The sequence below is a fragment of the Nyctereutes procyonoides genome, unplaced genomic scaffold (genome assembly GCF_905146905.1).
Source record: "Nyctereutes procyonoides isolate TBG_1078 unplaced genomic scaffold, NYPRO_anot_genome, whole genome shotgun sequence".
Classification (NCBI taxonomy): domain Eukaryota; kingdom Metazoa; phylum Chordata; class Mammalia; order Carnivora; family Canidae; genus Nyctereutes; species Nyctereutes procyonoides.
This window is the reverse complement of record NW_026575120.1, coordinates 38,850,886-38,867,337: the sequence shown is the minus strand read 5'-3', so window position 1 is coordinate 38,867,337 and position 16,452 is coordinate 38,850,886. Positions and strand designations below refer to the sequence as shown.

Here is a 16,452-nt window from a genome sequence, read left to right as displayed (position 1 = left end):
CACACCTCTGACATAATGGTCCCTATATCTTCCTTAAATCCTTCCAAGCAATAGGCTGTATGGCCGTGCCCTACAGAAACGTAAAGTCAATTTTATGAAAAGACACATATGTCCTCCAGCAGGAAATATTCTGTTAGTGAACACTAGTTTAAATGGCCACTGTGTTAACTTCACAAACATTCCTGGAGCGCCCCTAATATAACAGGTGCTGTTCTATATGCTAGAACAGAAGAACAGACATAGCCTCTGCCCTCGGAGAGCTGATAGCCCACAGGGAAACGAAATGGACACAAACAATATAACATGTTAGAAACCAAGGCAGGTGTATACATATGGTGTCACGAGTGAACACAGAGTATTTCAACATCAGAGCCAGCAGTCATGCAGTTGAGCATTTTGTCGTGAACTTCCTTTCTCAGTGTCTGGTACCTCTGTACTAGCTGCTCAGTCAATGTTACTTATTTCTGTCTTCTATTCCCAAGTAGTTCTCCACAAAATAAAAACAACTACTGCAGGGAACACCTAGAGAAATTTAATGAAAACTTTTGCTATTTATCAGTCCCCCATCATGACAAATTTTTCTTTGCTTGCAACATCTCACTTTGCAATCCCAGCTTTCTTGGTAGCGTATTAATCAAAGACTATCCCAAGGTTGCTAAGTTTGTTCAAGGAACACATTAGTACCGAAGCCTTGGTTTATCATACCACTGAGAGGTCAATTTAAAAAATTACCCTGCTAAGCCGAGACAGTCTTCCCTCAGTTGATACATACATCTTGTCATTCCTCTTTGTACTCACCCCTTGTTCTTGTTGTTTTTCCTGAAAATTTTCATAAATTTAGCAAGATCACTTGGAGGTTTTGACTCAAGCAGGTGAATATATCTTTAAAGTCATAATTAAATTACTATATACTTGCTACTAATAGTAAAAGGTATGTGAATGTCCATGAAGTCAAATAATACCAGGCACTCTCATGTCAGGAAAATAGACATTCTTTGTCTTGAAACATAAAATATCCACTTAGAATAATGTCCATTGCCCTATTAATGGGAACTACCATGTATTAGGAACAATTTTGTCGCTCTGAGACAGGTTCAGCCAACTTTCCTCCTTGCCCACCCCTCACTCCCGAGCAAGCTTCCAAGGTTCTATGATTCAACCAGCATTCTGGGCGGCCAAGTAAGAATCTCACAAGTCTGAATCCAAACATAACCACAGCATGCAAAGCTGGCAAGACAAAGTGAAACAAAACAAAAGCAAGGCTAGCTGTGGAAATGACAACAGCAGTTTCAGGAAGAAAAAGAGCAAAGTGACAGCACTAACCTGAGGAAATATCTATTTGGCTCATCTTGGTCTGAGTGATGTTGATGTGAACACCGACTTTGCTTTCAGTGAGGTCAATCTCCACATTGCCCAAATTCTCTGCAAACTGACTGAAAAGCAGGAGGCCGTTTGGGTTCCAAGTCCTGAACTGGAAACTGACCGAAAACAGGTCCTGGTTAAGCCGTCCTGGCACCTCCAGGTAACTGGTAGCATTGAAAAAGACAGGCACGGTGTAGGGCTCCACACATGAGAAACTCAAATTTCCCTGTAAAAAAAAAAAAAAAATGGTGTGTGTGCTTTAAGACAAGTACAATCAGAGCTGCAGCTCTATGAATGTTAAAGTAGTCCCTGAGCTCATGCCAAACTCTCACATGCAGGAGCACGATTTGGGTTCAGCAACCAGATACCAAGCATCATTCTCCTTGGAGTGTATGTCTAACAGGGTTCAGCAGCTGGTTGTCAGGATGACAGATCTAACCAGAACCATCTATCATGGATCAACAGACAGTCTGATGGGATGAAATGTGTCCCTGTGTTGGGGGCATGAGTGTGGGCCACTGGACTTTCTAAAAAGGGCAGAAAGCTGCTGCTCCCTCCCCTATTACTGATGTTGCATCAGCCAAGGAGGAGATACCCGTCCTTTTCTGGATGGCCTGTGTCAAGTGTTTGTTCGTTTATTACTAGTTCCAGTAGGAATTATAGTCATTTGGTTGTTATGTATTATTTGATGTTATGGGACAAATATTCTTGGTTTTTAATCCCATACCTAATATATATGAATTAATATTCACTATACAGCATCAGCATAACTGTGATTTCAGATTATTTTGTGTTAATAGTAACGATAATACAATTATTTGTATTAACTAAAGTACTCCTTGGTCTTACACTCCCTCTACTTCGTACGAAGAAATTTGATTTGCCATTCACATACACTAAATGTTGCATTCTGGTGTTTAAGTCCTTTCCCTTTTAAAGGTCTGAAAATCGAGAGGCAGGGACAGATGGTGGGGAGTAAGGTCCCCAAGTCACCTGTCCCCACTAGCTCACCTAGGTAACTTGCAAACCAGCCTAAACACCTATGAATTCGACCTGAGATTTAAAGAAATAATAGCTGGAAGGCTACAGAGAGAAGGGTTTGCACTTCTAACAAGGTAGGAAGATGGAGAATAAATAAATAAGACTTTGGCTTCTAACAAGGTAGGGAGATGGAAAATAAATAAACAAGAAAGAATCCATTGAGAGAGGGGCCCCTGCGAGGAGCCAGGCTAAGGGGGGAGGCGAGAACCCTTGGGACAGGAAATCGCAGCCCCGGAGATGCAGGAACTTTAAAAATCCACCCCAGATTCTTCCCAGATGGAAAGACGCTTAGCAGGGAGCTCGGGCAGGATCCCAGGAGGGGCAGTGGAGCCCCCAGGTTCCCGGGGTCACTAACAGAGGAGGTGCACCCAGGGGAGAGTGCGCCACACCTCGTGGCCAAGCTCTCTAAGAGGGTGGGGTGCCCCGGGAGCAGCTCGGGCTGTGCAGGCTCTGGAGCCCAGGGCACCGGGGGACACAGCCCAGGATCCAGTGCTCCCCTTGGGACAGGTGGAGGCCGGGAAGGCCCAGGACAGCAAGGATGCTCCTGCCTCCGGGGGCCCCCAACTGTGCAGGTCAGTGCTCCTGCCCCCGGAGCATCCAGGCCCCTGCGGACTGAGAGCTGCGGTAGTTACTGCGGGAGCTGACTCCAGGGCTGGACAGCTGGCGGCCACCAGTGTGGTTGTCCCTCCTGGTATCACCTTGTACGTGGGACTGAGCAGGGACCTCACAGGATAAACAGCTCCCATGAGCTGTGCACCTGACAGGGGGCGGGACAGCTCCTCCAGGTGCACACACCTGAGAGGACCAAGCAGCGCTGGAAGCTCCAGGACCGAGAGGAAATCGAGGGAATATAGTATATAGAACTAAAGGGTGCCCCTCTTTTTAAATTTTTTCTTCCTTTTTCCATTACAACTCCTTTTTCTATCAGACTAAAAATTTCCAATATTTTTTCTCTTTTCCCACCTTAACTACAATATTTTATAGCTCTTTATTTTTAAGGTTTTTCCTTTTTGAGTTTCATATTTCTACAATTACTTGTCTTAGATATATTTTTCACTTCTGGATTCCCTTCAATGTATTCAATTTAATTTTCGGAGATATACGAGATTGGGGTTTTTGTTTGGTGTTTTTGTTTCTCTGCCTCATTTTGTTCTGCAAGGGCGGGAGTTAATACCTTCTAAAACATGACCAGCATGGACCCAGACCCAAGTGGCATGCCATGCTGGTTCATTCTGTGAGATTATATTCTCTCTTCCTTCCCATTCTGCCCCCCTCTTTTATCTTGTTTATGTTAGGTGGTCAATGTTGGGGCTTTCAAAAATATTGCTAGTTTATATAAGTTTGGGATTGAGCATTTTCAAACATACAGAACTTAATACACTCAGAAGCAAGAGAATCACCCTGAGGACCCTCAGGTAGACTACATTCTCCTCCACTCCCATGTCTTTACCAGCACCATCTCCCAGTTACTCAACCCCACTTTTTTTTTTCTTTTTTCTCTTTTCTGCTTTACTTTTTTTTTTTCTTTTTTCTTCTTCTTTGGGGTTTTATTTATTTATTTATTTATTTATTTGGGGGGGGTTAATTTAAAAAAAAATACTACTTTGTTTTAAAATCTGTTTCTCACTCTAGTGGTCCTTTTGTTTTATTTTGTTCTTCTTTTTCATTGATTGGTCTCTGACCTTGTCGGAATCACCTACGGTGGATTTTATTTAGGTCGTGATTGATATTTTTGACTCAGCCTGCTCATACAGCCACTCTGCACTGGACAGAATAACTAGAAAAAGAATTCACCACAAAAGAAAGAATCAGAAATAGTGCTCTCTGCCACAGAGTTACACAATATGGATTTCAATTCCACGTCAGAAAGCCAATTCAGAAGCACAATTATAAAGCTACTGGTGGCTCTAAAAAAAAAAGCATAAAGGACTCTAGAGACTTTGTTACTGCAGAATTGAGATGTAATCAGGCCAAAATTAAAAATAAAGGAGATGCAATCCAAACTGGATGTCCTAAAGACACGGAATAATGAGGTGGAAGAAACAGTGAGCAACATAGAAGACAAGTTGATGGTAAGGAAGGAAGCTTAGGAAAAAAGAGAAAAGCAATTAAGAGACCATGAGGAAAGGCTAAGGGAAATAAATGACAGCCTCGGAAGAAATAATTTATGTATAATTGGGGTTACATAAGACGCTGAGTGGGAGAGAGAGCCACAAAGTATATTTAAACAATTCATAGCTGAGAACGTCCCTAATTTGGAGAGGGAAACAGGCATTCAGATCCAGGAAATAGAGGGGTCCCCCCAACAATCAATAAAAACTGTTCAACACCTTGACATTTAATAGTGAAACTTGCAAATTTCACAGATAAAGATAAAATCCTTAAAGCAGTGAGAGACAAGAGATTCTTAATTTATATAGGGAGAAATATTAGATTAATAGCAGACCTCTCCACAGAGACCTGGCAGGTCAGAAAGGGTTGGCAGGATATATTCAGGGTCCTAAATGAGAAGAACATGCAGCCAAAATACTTTATCCAGCAAGGCTCTCATTCAGAATAGAAGGAGAGATAAAGGGCTTCCAAGATGGGCAGAAACTGAAAGAATATGTGACCACAAAGCCAGCTCTGCAAGAAATATTAAGGGGGACCCTATAAAAAAAGAGGAAGCCCGCAGAAATAATCCACAAAAACAAGGACTGAATAGATATTATGATGACATTGAATTCATATCTTTCAATAGTTACTCTGAACGTGAATGGGCTAAATGATCCCATCAAAAGATGCAAGGTATTGGACCCATCTATTTGCTGTCTACAAGAGACTCATTCTGGATCTAAGGACACCTACGGCCTGAAAATAAAAGATTGGAGAACCATTTACCATTCAAATGGTCCTCAAAAGAAAACTGGGGTAGCAATCCTCATATCAGATAAAGTATCCCAAAGACCGTAGTAAGAGATGAAGAAGGACACTATATCATACTTAAAGGGTCTACCCAACAAGAAGACCTAACAATCATGAATATTTATGCTCCTAATGTGGGATCTGCTAAGCATAAAATCAATTAATAACCAAAGTAAGGAGATATTTAGATAATAATACACTAATACTGGGAGACTTCAACACGGCACTTTCTGTAAATGACAGATTTTCTAAGTACAACATCACCAAAGAAACAAAAGCCTTAAATGATACACTGGAAAAGACGGATTTCACAGATATATACAGAACTTTCCATCCAAATGCAACTAAATACACATTCTTCTCAAGTGCACATGGAACATTCTCCAGAATAGACTGCATACTGGGTCACAAATCAGGTCTCAACTGATAACAAAAGATTGGGATTGTCCTCTGAATATTTTCAATCCACAGTACTTTTAAGCTAGAACTTAATCACAAGAAGAAATTTGGAAAAAAACTCAAACACATGGGGGTTAAAGAGCATCCTCCAAAGACGAATGGGTAAACCAGGAAATTAGAGAAGAATTAAAAGGATTCATGGAAACTAATTAAAATGAAGACACAACCATTCAAAATCTTTGGGATACAGCAAAAGCAGTCTTAAGAGGGAAATACATTTCAATACATGCCTCCCCCCAAAATTGGAAAAAAAAAAAAAAAAAACAAACTCAAATGCACAAGCTAACCTTGCACCTAAAGGAATTGGAGAAAGAAGAGCAATTAAAACCTACACCAGGCAGCAAAAGGGAGATAATAAAGATTCAAGCAGAACTCAATGGAATACAGACCAGAAGAACTGTAGAACAGATCAACAAAACTAGTTGTTCTTTGAAAGAATTAATAAGATAGATAAACCACTCGCCAGACTTATTAAAAAGAAAAAAATACTCAAATTAATAAAATCATGAATGAAAGAGGAGAGATCACAACCAATACCAAGGAAATACAAAGGATTTTAAAAACGTATTATAAGCAGCTATATGCCAATAAATTAGGCAACCTAGAAGAAATGGATGCATGTCTGGAAAACCACAAATTACCAAAATTGGAACAGAAAGAAATAGAAAACCTGAGCAGGCCAATAGCCAGTGAGGAAATTGAAGCAGTTATCAAAAACTTCCCAACACAAAAAAGTCCAGGGCCAGATGGCTTCCCAGGGGAATTCCATCAAACATTTAAAGAAGAAATAATACCTATTCTACTAAAGCTTTTCCGAAGGATAAAAAGGGATGGAGTACCTCCAAACTCATTTTATGAGGCCAGAATCACCTTGATTCCAAAACCAGACAAAGACCCACCAAAAAGGAGAATTATAGACCAATATCCCTGCTGAACATAGGGATGCAAAAATTCTCAACAAGATACGAGCCAATAGGATCAAACAGCACATTAAGAAGATTATTCACCATGGCCAAGTGGGATTTATCCCCGGGATGCAAGGCTGCTTCAACACTCGTAAAGCAAATCAACGTGATAGATCACATCAACAAGAGAAAAAAACAAGAACCAAATGATCCTCTCAATAGATGCAGAGAAAACATTTGACAAAATACAGTATTCATTCCGGATCAAAACTCTTCAGAGTGTAGGGATAGAGGGAACATTCCTCAGTATCTTAAAAGCCATCTATGAAAAGCCCACAGCAAATATCATTATCAATGGGGAAAAACTGAGAGCCTTACCCTAAGATCAGGAACAAGACAGGGATGTCCACTCTCACCACTGCTATTCAACATAGTATTGGAAGTCCTAGCCTCAGCAAGCAGGCAACAAAAAGAAATAAAAGGCATTCAAATTGGCAAAGAAGAAGTCAAAACTTCTCTCTTTGTAGATGACATGATACTGTACATAGAAAACCCAAAAGACTCCACCTTGAGATTCCTAAAAACCGTACAGCAATTCAGCAGTGTGGCAGGATACAAAATCAATGCCCAGAAATCAGTGGCATTTCTCTACACTAACAATGAGACTGAAGAAAGAGAAATTAAGGAGTCAACCCCATTTACAATTGCACGCAAAAGCATAAGATACTTAGGAATAAACCTAACCAAAGAGGTAAAGGACTTGTACCCTAAAAACTACAGAACACTTCTGAAAGAAATTGAGGAAGACACAAAGAGATGGAAAAATATTCCATGCTCATGGATTGAAAGAATTAATATTGTGAAAATGTCAATGCTACCCAGGGCAATTTACATATTCAATGCAATCCCTATCAAAATACCATGGACTTTCTTCACAGAGCAGGAACAAATAATCTTAAGATTTGTGTGGAATAGAAAAGACCTTGAATAGCCAGAGGAATTTTGAAAAAGCTGGGGGCATCACAATGCCAGATTTCAGGTTGTACTACAAAGCTGTGATCATCAAGACAGTGTGGTACTGGCACAAAAGCAGACACATAGATCAATGGAACAGAATAGAAAACCCAGAAGTGGGCCCTCAACTCTATGGTCAACTAATATTCAACAAAGCAGGAAAGACGATCCACTGGAAAAAAGATAAGTCTCTTTAGTAAATGGTGCTGGGAAAATTGGACAGTCATGTGCAGAAGAATGAAACTAGACCACTCTCTTGCACCATACACAAAGATAAACTCAAAATGGATGAAAGATCTCAATGTGAGACAAGATTCCATCAAAATCCTAGGGGAGAACACAGGCAACACCCTTTTTGAACTTGGCCACAGTAACTTCTTGCAAGATACAGCTATAAAGGCATAGGAAACAAAAGTAAAAATAAACTACTGGGACTTAATCAGGATAAAAAGCTTCTGTGCAGTGAAGGAAACAGTCAACAAAACTAAAAGACAACCGACAGAATGGGAGAAGATATTTGCAAGTGACCCGTCAGATAAAGGGCTGGTATCCAAGATCTATAAAGAACTTATTAAACTCAACACCCAAGAAACAAACGATCCAATCATGAAATGGGCAAAAGACATGAAGAGAAATTTCACCAAAGAATACACAGACATGGCCAACAAGCACATGAAAAAATGCTCCACTTCACTTGCCATCGGGGAAACACAAATCAAAACCACAATGAGATACCACCTCATACCAGTGAGAATGGGGAAAATTAACAAGAAAAGAAACAATAAATGTCGGAGAGGATTTGGAGAATGGGGAACGCTCTTGCACTGTGGGTGGGAATGTGAACTGGTGTAGCCACTCTGGAAAACTGTGTAGAGCTTCCTCAAAGAGTTAAGAATAGAGCTACCCTACAACCCTGCAGTTGCACTACTGGGGATTTACCCCAAAGATTATAAGCAGCGAAAAACCAAGACACCTGCACTCCAATGTTTCTAGCAGCAATGCCCACAGTAGTCCAACTCTGGAAGGAGACTCAGTGTCCATCGACAGATGAATGGACAAAGAAGATGTGGTCTCTGTATACAATGGGATATTCCTCAGCCATTAGAAATGACAAATACCCACTGTTTGCTTCGACGTGGATGCAACTGGAGGGTATTATGATGAATGAAAAAGCCAGTTGGAGAAGGACAATCATCATGTGGTTTCACTCATATGTGGAATATAAGAGATAGTGAAAGGGATTATAAGGGAAAGGAGGGAAAATGAATGGAAAAATTAGAGAGCGTGACAAAACATGAGGGACTCCTAACTCTGGGAAACAAACAAGGGGTAGTGGAAGGGGAAGTGGGCAGGGGGATGGGGTAACTGGGTGACAGGCACTGAGGAGCACACTTGATGGGATGAGCGCTGGGTGTTTATACTGTATGTTGGCAAATTGAACTTCAATTTTAAAAAAAATGGGGAAAAAAAAGTTCTGAAAATCTACGTTTGCTTCCAACTTCTTCTTTTATCCCACCGTAATATTCTGAGGAATATAATTTGATGACATTTCCATCTGGTCCTTCAATTATTTATTTATTTCTCAATAACACACCACCACGATATCTAGGTTTATAGTGATCATTCTTCCATTTCAGCACATTGACCATTATATCTATAATAGAATTATAGGGCGTCCCTCTGAATTAATATTCAAACTAAATCTGCACTGTAGCTTCACAGATAACTATTTTTAACTGCTTACTTCTACTAATGAAAAGAACTGCCTTCGCCTAATAATTGAGATGTTATACCTGATCAGATACCCATGTTGTGGGGAATGTCTCCCAACAAAATTAAAGGGCCTTTCTGCGTAAAGGTGATGACTCAGAAGTCAAGATCGTGAGGTACTAGAGGACGTCATGAAGCAGACATGACTGCCAAGTAACCCATGAGCAGGACTCAGAGTTTGGAGGTTCCTCCCCTGTCCTGGGAAGGTATAGTCTATCTGCCTTCCCCATCCCCGGAGGCTGCACCAAGGATACAGTCTGGAGACAGAGACATGGTGTTGAGGCTATCCAACCTGGGTACTCAACTGGTTAAGGCCTCCTCTAACCATAACTGAATCTGGTTAAGACTTCTATATAAACTTTTAAGATTCGGCATGCAGGTGCAGAGACGTACTCATCTTGTGGCTGCCCAAGACAAGCCTAAAAGTGCCCTTGCTTATTAAACCTGCCACCTATCAATATGGGGTGATCTGTCTCTTTCTTCTGTCTCGTCCTGCCTTCTGCATCCAGGGGCTGTTTGCAGATGACACCCAGAAAGCTGTCCAGGAGGTTGTGAACCAGTCTTAGGGAATGAGTAGGTCCAGGGTGAGCGCTGAGTCAGTTTCACTGAAATATCACCACCTGACATCTTTGAAAGCAAATTTCCTTCATAAATATTCATCCTTTTAGAGTTGCTTACTTGTCTCTATCCTGCCTAAAACTTAACATGTACATTTATTTTTGTTTAAAAGTTTATTCTATGTCTGCTCAGTCTATTTCAACAAATATAATTATAGATAACTTATGCTTTACTAAATATCTTTGTTATTGAAGTTAAAATAGCATTTATAATGATGATATATTTTGTAGTTAAAGCTGCTCCAGGAATGAGTCTCCATAGTAAAATCCTTTTTGGTTTAGATGTCTAAGGAATGAATCTCAGGACCAACTGGGAGGTTCGGGCAGAAATAACACTTCACGTCTTCTTAAAGGTGCAAAATATAGAGAAAGTATTCAGATGACTTGGATTCTGTACCTTTTTATCTTAAGCAATGCTTTCCGAGGGGGAAAAAAGGACCCAGGTACCATTTTATCCAAAGCTTAAAAGAGCATATGTATTAATACTGCTCTAGGTAAGAAAAACATAGCATGTAAGGAAACCATGATTTTGGGGGTCACATACTGTAAACGCCTATTCAGTCATCTTGGAAAGTTATTTCTAGGCAAAATCTCAGGGTTTTTTTTTCATCTATAATATGTATATGATAACATCTCTACTCATCTTGTAGTACTGTTCTCAGACTATCATAAAAGTAACATTCCTAGCACAGTGTCTGCTGCCTTTAAGTGGAACTACTATTTTTCTCTATAGTCAATACATTTTTTTATTTTTTTTCTAAAGATTTATTTATTTATTCATGAGAGACAGAGAGAGGGAAAGAGAGAGAGAGAGAGAGAGGCAGAGACAGAAGCAGGTTCCATGCAGGGAGTCCGATGTGGGACTCGATCCCGGGTCTCCAGGATCCCACCCTGGACTGGAGGCGGCACTAAACCGCTGAGCCACCGGGCCTGTCCTAGTCAATACATTTTATGAGATAATTTCAAAGTTCAACTTTTTACTCAGTATAAATTATTATTTTTGAAAGAGAATTATTGAAGAAAAAATTCATATTAAATTATTTTATAATAATAATAATTTTCATACCCAACCTGAACTCCTGTTTATTCATGAGGGGATTTTTTAAATGATTTTATTTATTTATTTGAGACAGAGAGAGCATAAGCAGGAGGAGCAGCAGAGGGAGAGGGAGAAGGAGACTCCCCACTGAGCTGGGAGCTGGATGTGGGACTCAGTCCCAGGACCCTGGGATCACGACCTGAGCTGGAGGCAGACGCCTCACCAACTGAGCCACCCAGGCGCCTCCAAGAGGGGATTTCTATTTGTCCAATCATTTTGTGAAAACCGTAGGCTCAAATGTGAGGCAACAGATCATCAGAGCTCTTTTGGAATACAGTGTCAGCACTCATAACATTGTCTGCTGCATTGGCTCTCTAATGCGTGGGTCTCTGGAATCCCAGACTCCTCCACTTGCAGGTTGAAATTAACTCCTGTTCTTGCAGAAACATAGGGAACACATATTAGATTTTTCAGCTGATATCTTTCAGTGATCCTAAGAAGTGTCCTGGGGAGGCAGGTATGCTAGAGCATTCTTCAATCTTTGCTCTCCTCCTTGAAATAAGTTAAACCTGGAAAAGACTCACTGCGGAGCTAGAAGAAGATCACTATTAGGTTCTATCTATGGCACAGATTTCACTGTCCAGGGGCAGTCAATCCTTATTTAACTGCCTATACTTAGTATGGTTAGGGCTTTCACAAAAAAAAGTGTACTTATTTACTTACCTGGATGAATTATCTTTGGAAATATGGAAAAATGAATATAATAAAGTCTCTGGCTGTAACACTTTTAAAATACTGAATTAAATCATAGGCAAGAAATGGAAAGCCATATATGATAAGACATCTGGAAATGATAATGCCAACTTACAGGCTGCTGAACGGCTGGGACAAAGGGCAAGACCAAGGTATGCCTGTCCCTCTGATATGGGGAATCCAGAAACACTGGGTCAAAATCCTTTGCCCCATCTATGTAAACCTTATCATCTACTGCAGGCTAATTTAATAAAAAAAAAAAAAACATCATTTATTCTCAGAGTATATCCACTATCTACACTTTTGTAGATAATTCTAAAGTTAGTTTTACGTTGTTGAGCCCAATACAAGTATGATGCCAAATGCTATGATGCTGTTGTTTAACACTCCAGCAAAAACAAAGCTTCTTTGATTTTTCTGTGAATGACTATTTTGGAGTGAATGATCTTACCACATTTGAGGGCTCTAGTTTCTTCCTTCTTGCAAGATCAGTTATGTTGATGCCATTGTAATTAATGCTCTCCATGCAGCCTTTGAAGTTCTTTCTACTGCTGGAACTTGGCTTCCCAGAGAAAGGTATGCCTCCAAAGGTTATCTTTGAGAAAAGAAAAAAAATGTAAACATTCACACTGTATTTGACTTAATAAAATATTCACAATAAATTAGACTTACTAATTAACAAAACTGTTGATACAACCAAGCTCTCTATACTTCTCCCAGAATGTACAGACATTTTTTTCTGCCTTCCAAATCTGTTGCATATTAAATTAAGTTGTTGTAGAAGTGCGTAACAGTATCATTCCGGCAATTAGATTATAACTTTAACAAGAAAATGGCAATAATCTCTTGTATTGTAACCACTCAAAAGGCATTTAATTTTCCTGAAATGTTTCAAAAGATTTTATATAGCAACCTTCTTTTATTAAGTAATATTAAAAACGAATTTTTATGTTTATCCTTCATAGACATACTAATGAATGTTTCTGGGCATCATGAGATAACCAGCACTGATATAATATAATAATAAACCCTATGTACAATGTAGACTTATTTTTTTAAAGATTTTATTTATTTATTCATGAGAGACACAGAGAGGGAGGCAGAGGCAGGGGGAGAAGTAGGCTCCCCATGGGGAGCCCAGTGCGGAACTTGATCCCAGGATTCTGGGATCGAGACCTGGGCTGAAGGCAGACTCTCAACTACTGAGCCACCCAGGCGTCCCCTATGTAGACTTATTTTAATCTAAATGACCACTAAAGTCAAAGATTCACTAGACTTATTCTGAATGCAAAACACAGTTCAAAAAGTCTTATTACAATATTGATTAAAATATATATTAGGAGATGGAGGCTGTTCTCTGAGCACTATATGCCTGGAACTATTATAGGTCTTCTAATCTAAGAATAAGATAGATGCTCTTGACTGTGATTTTCTGGCTACTATCACCTATAAGAAGAGATTATGTCAAGGCGCCTGGGTGGCTCAGTTGTAAGCATCTGCCTTGGGTTCGGGTTGTAATCTTGGGGTCCTGGGATCTGGCTGCATGGGGCTCCCTACTCAGCCAGGATTCTGCTTCTCTCTCTCCCTCCACCCCAATTCCCTGCTTGTGTACATGCGTGCTCTCTCTTTCTCAAATAAATAATAAAATCTTTAAAAAGAGAGAGAGAATATCTTTTCCCATATATCTTTGGCCAAATTACGGTACTATAGCATCAATTTCCTATAATACAAAATTACACTTAATATACGTATTGCCATAATGACATTTACTGCTAATAGTGAATTAGTGATAAATAAATCTAAATACTAACCAGAGCTGCAATACCAAGATATATAACCCAGATGTTATTTCTATTTTATTATTCAATGTTACCATTATCTTTTCCTATAAAGCTTTGAAAATGAAAGCAATAGTTATGACATTTTTGAATGTCAAGAGTCCATATTTGAAACAATGCACAGATTTTTTTTAAATTATTTATTTATTCATGAGAGACAGCGAGAGAGAGAGGCAGAGACACAGGCAGAGAGAGAAGCAGACTCCAAGCAGGGAGCCCAATGTGGGACTCGATCCCAGGACTCCAAGATCACGCCCTAGGCCAAAGGGAGGCACTCAACCACTGAGCCACTCGGGTGTCCCTGCACAGATCTTTGTGTTCTAGGAGGCCATTAGCAAATTATGTTCTTTTATTTAGTGTCATGGCATCCTAGATGCTTAGTTTTTGCAGGAAAAAAAAAAAGCACAATTAATGTAGTTATGAGACAATATAAAAAAACAAAGACCTCACTTAAAATAAAATTTGTTAATAATGGTTAGCAACCATTATGCATCATTTACCATAGAGTTTATATATGAAAGAAGGGAAAATTGAGAATATATAGAAATTAATTAGGACATGACAAAAGGAAAATTATACTAATGTAAAATAGTAGAATTATTACGAAAACATTTTCAAGTGGCACTAAAAGGAACTTATTAGGTACTAAATAAGTATACCTAATACCAAAGGTAAGAATTACTGATAATTATGTTAAGTGTTGCATTTCCTGTCTACAGTTTATTTTACCAATTCTTTCCTAGTTATTGGTAACAAAATCTATGTTTAATGACATGCAGCATCACATTTTGAACATTATTACTAAATACCATTTGAAACATATTGTCTCATTCTCTCTCCACGTGAACAGTTTATTTATTTTGGGCCTTTCATTTTCTGTTTGGATGATGATTAAACACGCCTGTGGTTTCTCTGCTTTCAGCATCCCTTAGCACATGTCCTACCTCATCATCAGAGGTGCCCTAGTGAAGCAATACAGGCTCAACTTACCAGATTTCCTTACAACTAAGAGATGTGGGTTCAAATCCCAATTCCTAATGTAACTAATCACATAATATTAGGTTGTTACATCTTCTAATTATGTATTCCCATCAGTAAGATGAAATACCTGGACCACGAATATTTTCTGATATTGTAATTATTCAGAAAGTCAAAAAAATTGTTGCAATTGTTAGATTATTCATCAGATATTCATATAACTCATAAGACTGACTTATTAATGATCTTACCATTCAATAACAACGTTGACTCTGAGGAGGTAATCACACTGACCATTTTGTTAGCCACCAAGTGTTTGCAAAATGTGGCAGACGGCTAGATACTTCTAGCGTCCTTTCTCCCTACCTTCTTTAGGAAAACAAGAATGCTCTTCAGCTGTGCACGATGCTGTGCAGCTAACACATGGCATTCACCCACCTCTCTGAAACAAGTTTTGGTTTTATTGAGATGAAAGTAGTAAGACTGTGTTTAACTCCAAAAACCATAATCGAAAGAGGAGGAGAGCACAACCTTCTTCACTCTTCCTTCCCAATGGAATGCAAGATGGAATATGAACAGCCATCCTGGGTGATTTGCAATGGGGCTGGAGTAGCAGCAAGGTTAGAGACCAGAGTCTTGATAACCCGGTCATTTGAGCCCAGTGTTACCTTAATGTTTTAGGTAGTTACCTGCCTAGTGTTACCTTTCAAATGAAGGAGAATAAACAAGCATCTGTTACGTGAGCCTAATTAATCATAACTGATATATATGGTGATTTCTATTACTTCCCATGGCTTCCTCATATAATAATGCTATGACAGGGGTGCCTGGGTGGCTCAGTCAGTTAAGTGCTTGCCTTCAGCCTAGATCATGATCTGAGGGTGATGGGATCGAGCCCCACATTGGGCTCCCTGCTTCTGGGGAGGTTGCTTCTCCCTCACCCTCTCCGCTCCTCCTCTGTGTGAGCTCTCTCTCTCTCTCTCCTCTCTCTCTCTCTAATAAGTAAATAATAAGATCTTTAAAAAATAATCTTATGACAAATGTGCTATTACATCCATTTTCCAAAAGGAGACTGATTTGTCCACTGTCACACAACCAATAAGGAGCAAAAAGGGACTCAAACCCAGGCCTTTTGTCCCAGTTTGAGCCATGCAATTGATTCTCTACAAAATCTTAGCTGGTTTCCCCTCTAAAATCCTAGTGTAGTTCTACAGCTATCAGGGGGCATTCATTCCTCTACCTCCCAAGCGGACAGGTATTGCAAAAGCAATGGCATAACATCCACAGTGATCTATCCTGGAATTTAAGCTGAAGAAAAGAGAGAAGCCAGGCCAAACATCAGTGTGTGGTCCTGCCCTTTAGCTGAGAAGAAGGATGTGTATCTATTTACCTTTGTACCCTTTTTAGGGCACCATGGGGCTAGTAGCTGGCCTGCACACAGCGTTTGGCACACTTCACAGTGTCATTGGGCTCCGGGAGGTGATAAGGTAAACTCTTAAGCCATCTTCCACAAAAATAAACAGATTGAGGTACCTCAAAGGAACAAACTTGTTTTCTACTGCTTCTTTCATGATGTACATCTCTGGGAATAGTGATAGGTATTAGCTTTCCCCTACGGTGTGCTGAATCCCACTCATGCTAGCCCATGAGAACTGATTGTTCAACAGAGCCATTGTTTAAAATTAAATCATATAGTTTTAAATTACATTAAATAATAGGTACTAAGAAGTCATCTCTATATTTTTATTATTATGTATGTTCCTGAGATTACT

At 39.6% G+C, this 16,452-nt stretch overlaps 1 protein-coding gene across 1 annotated transcript in view; it reads right to left on the bottom strand.

The window, feature by feature from the left end:
- CNTNAP2 (contactin associated protein 2) overlaps positions 1–16,452 on the bottom strand; it is a 1,382,004-nt gene that overhangs the window by 1,057,824 nt on the left and 307,728 nt on the right. Inside the window, exons 7-8 of the mRNA XM_055334793.1 lie at positions 12,316–12,459; positions 1,324–1,588 (exon numbers count right to left, since the gene is read on the bottom strand). Of these exons, the coding sequence (XP_055190768.1) occupies positions 1,324–1,588; positions 12,316–12,459 (409 nt within the window). The remainder of the gene's footprint in view (positions 1–1,323; positions 1,589–12,315; positions 12,460–16,452) is intronic.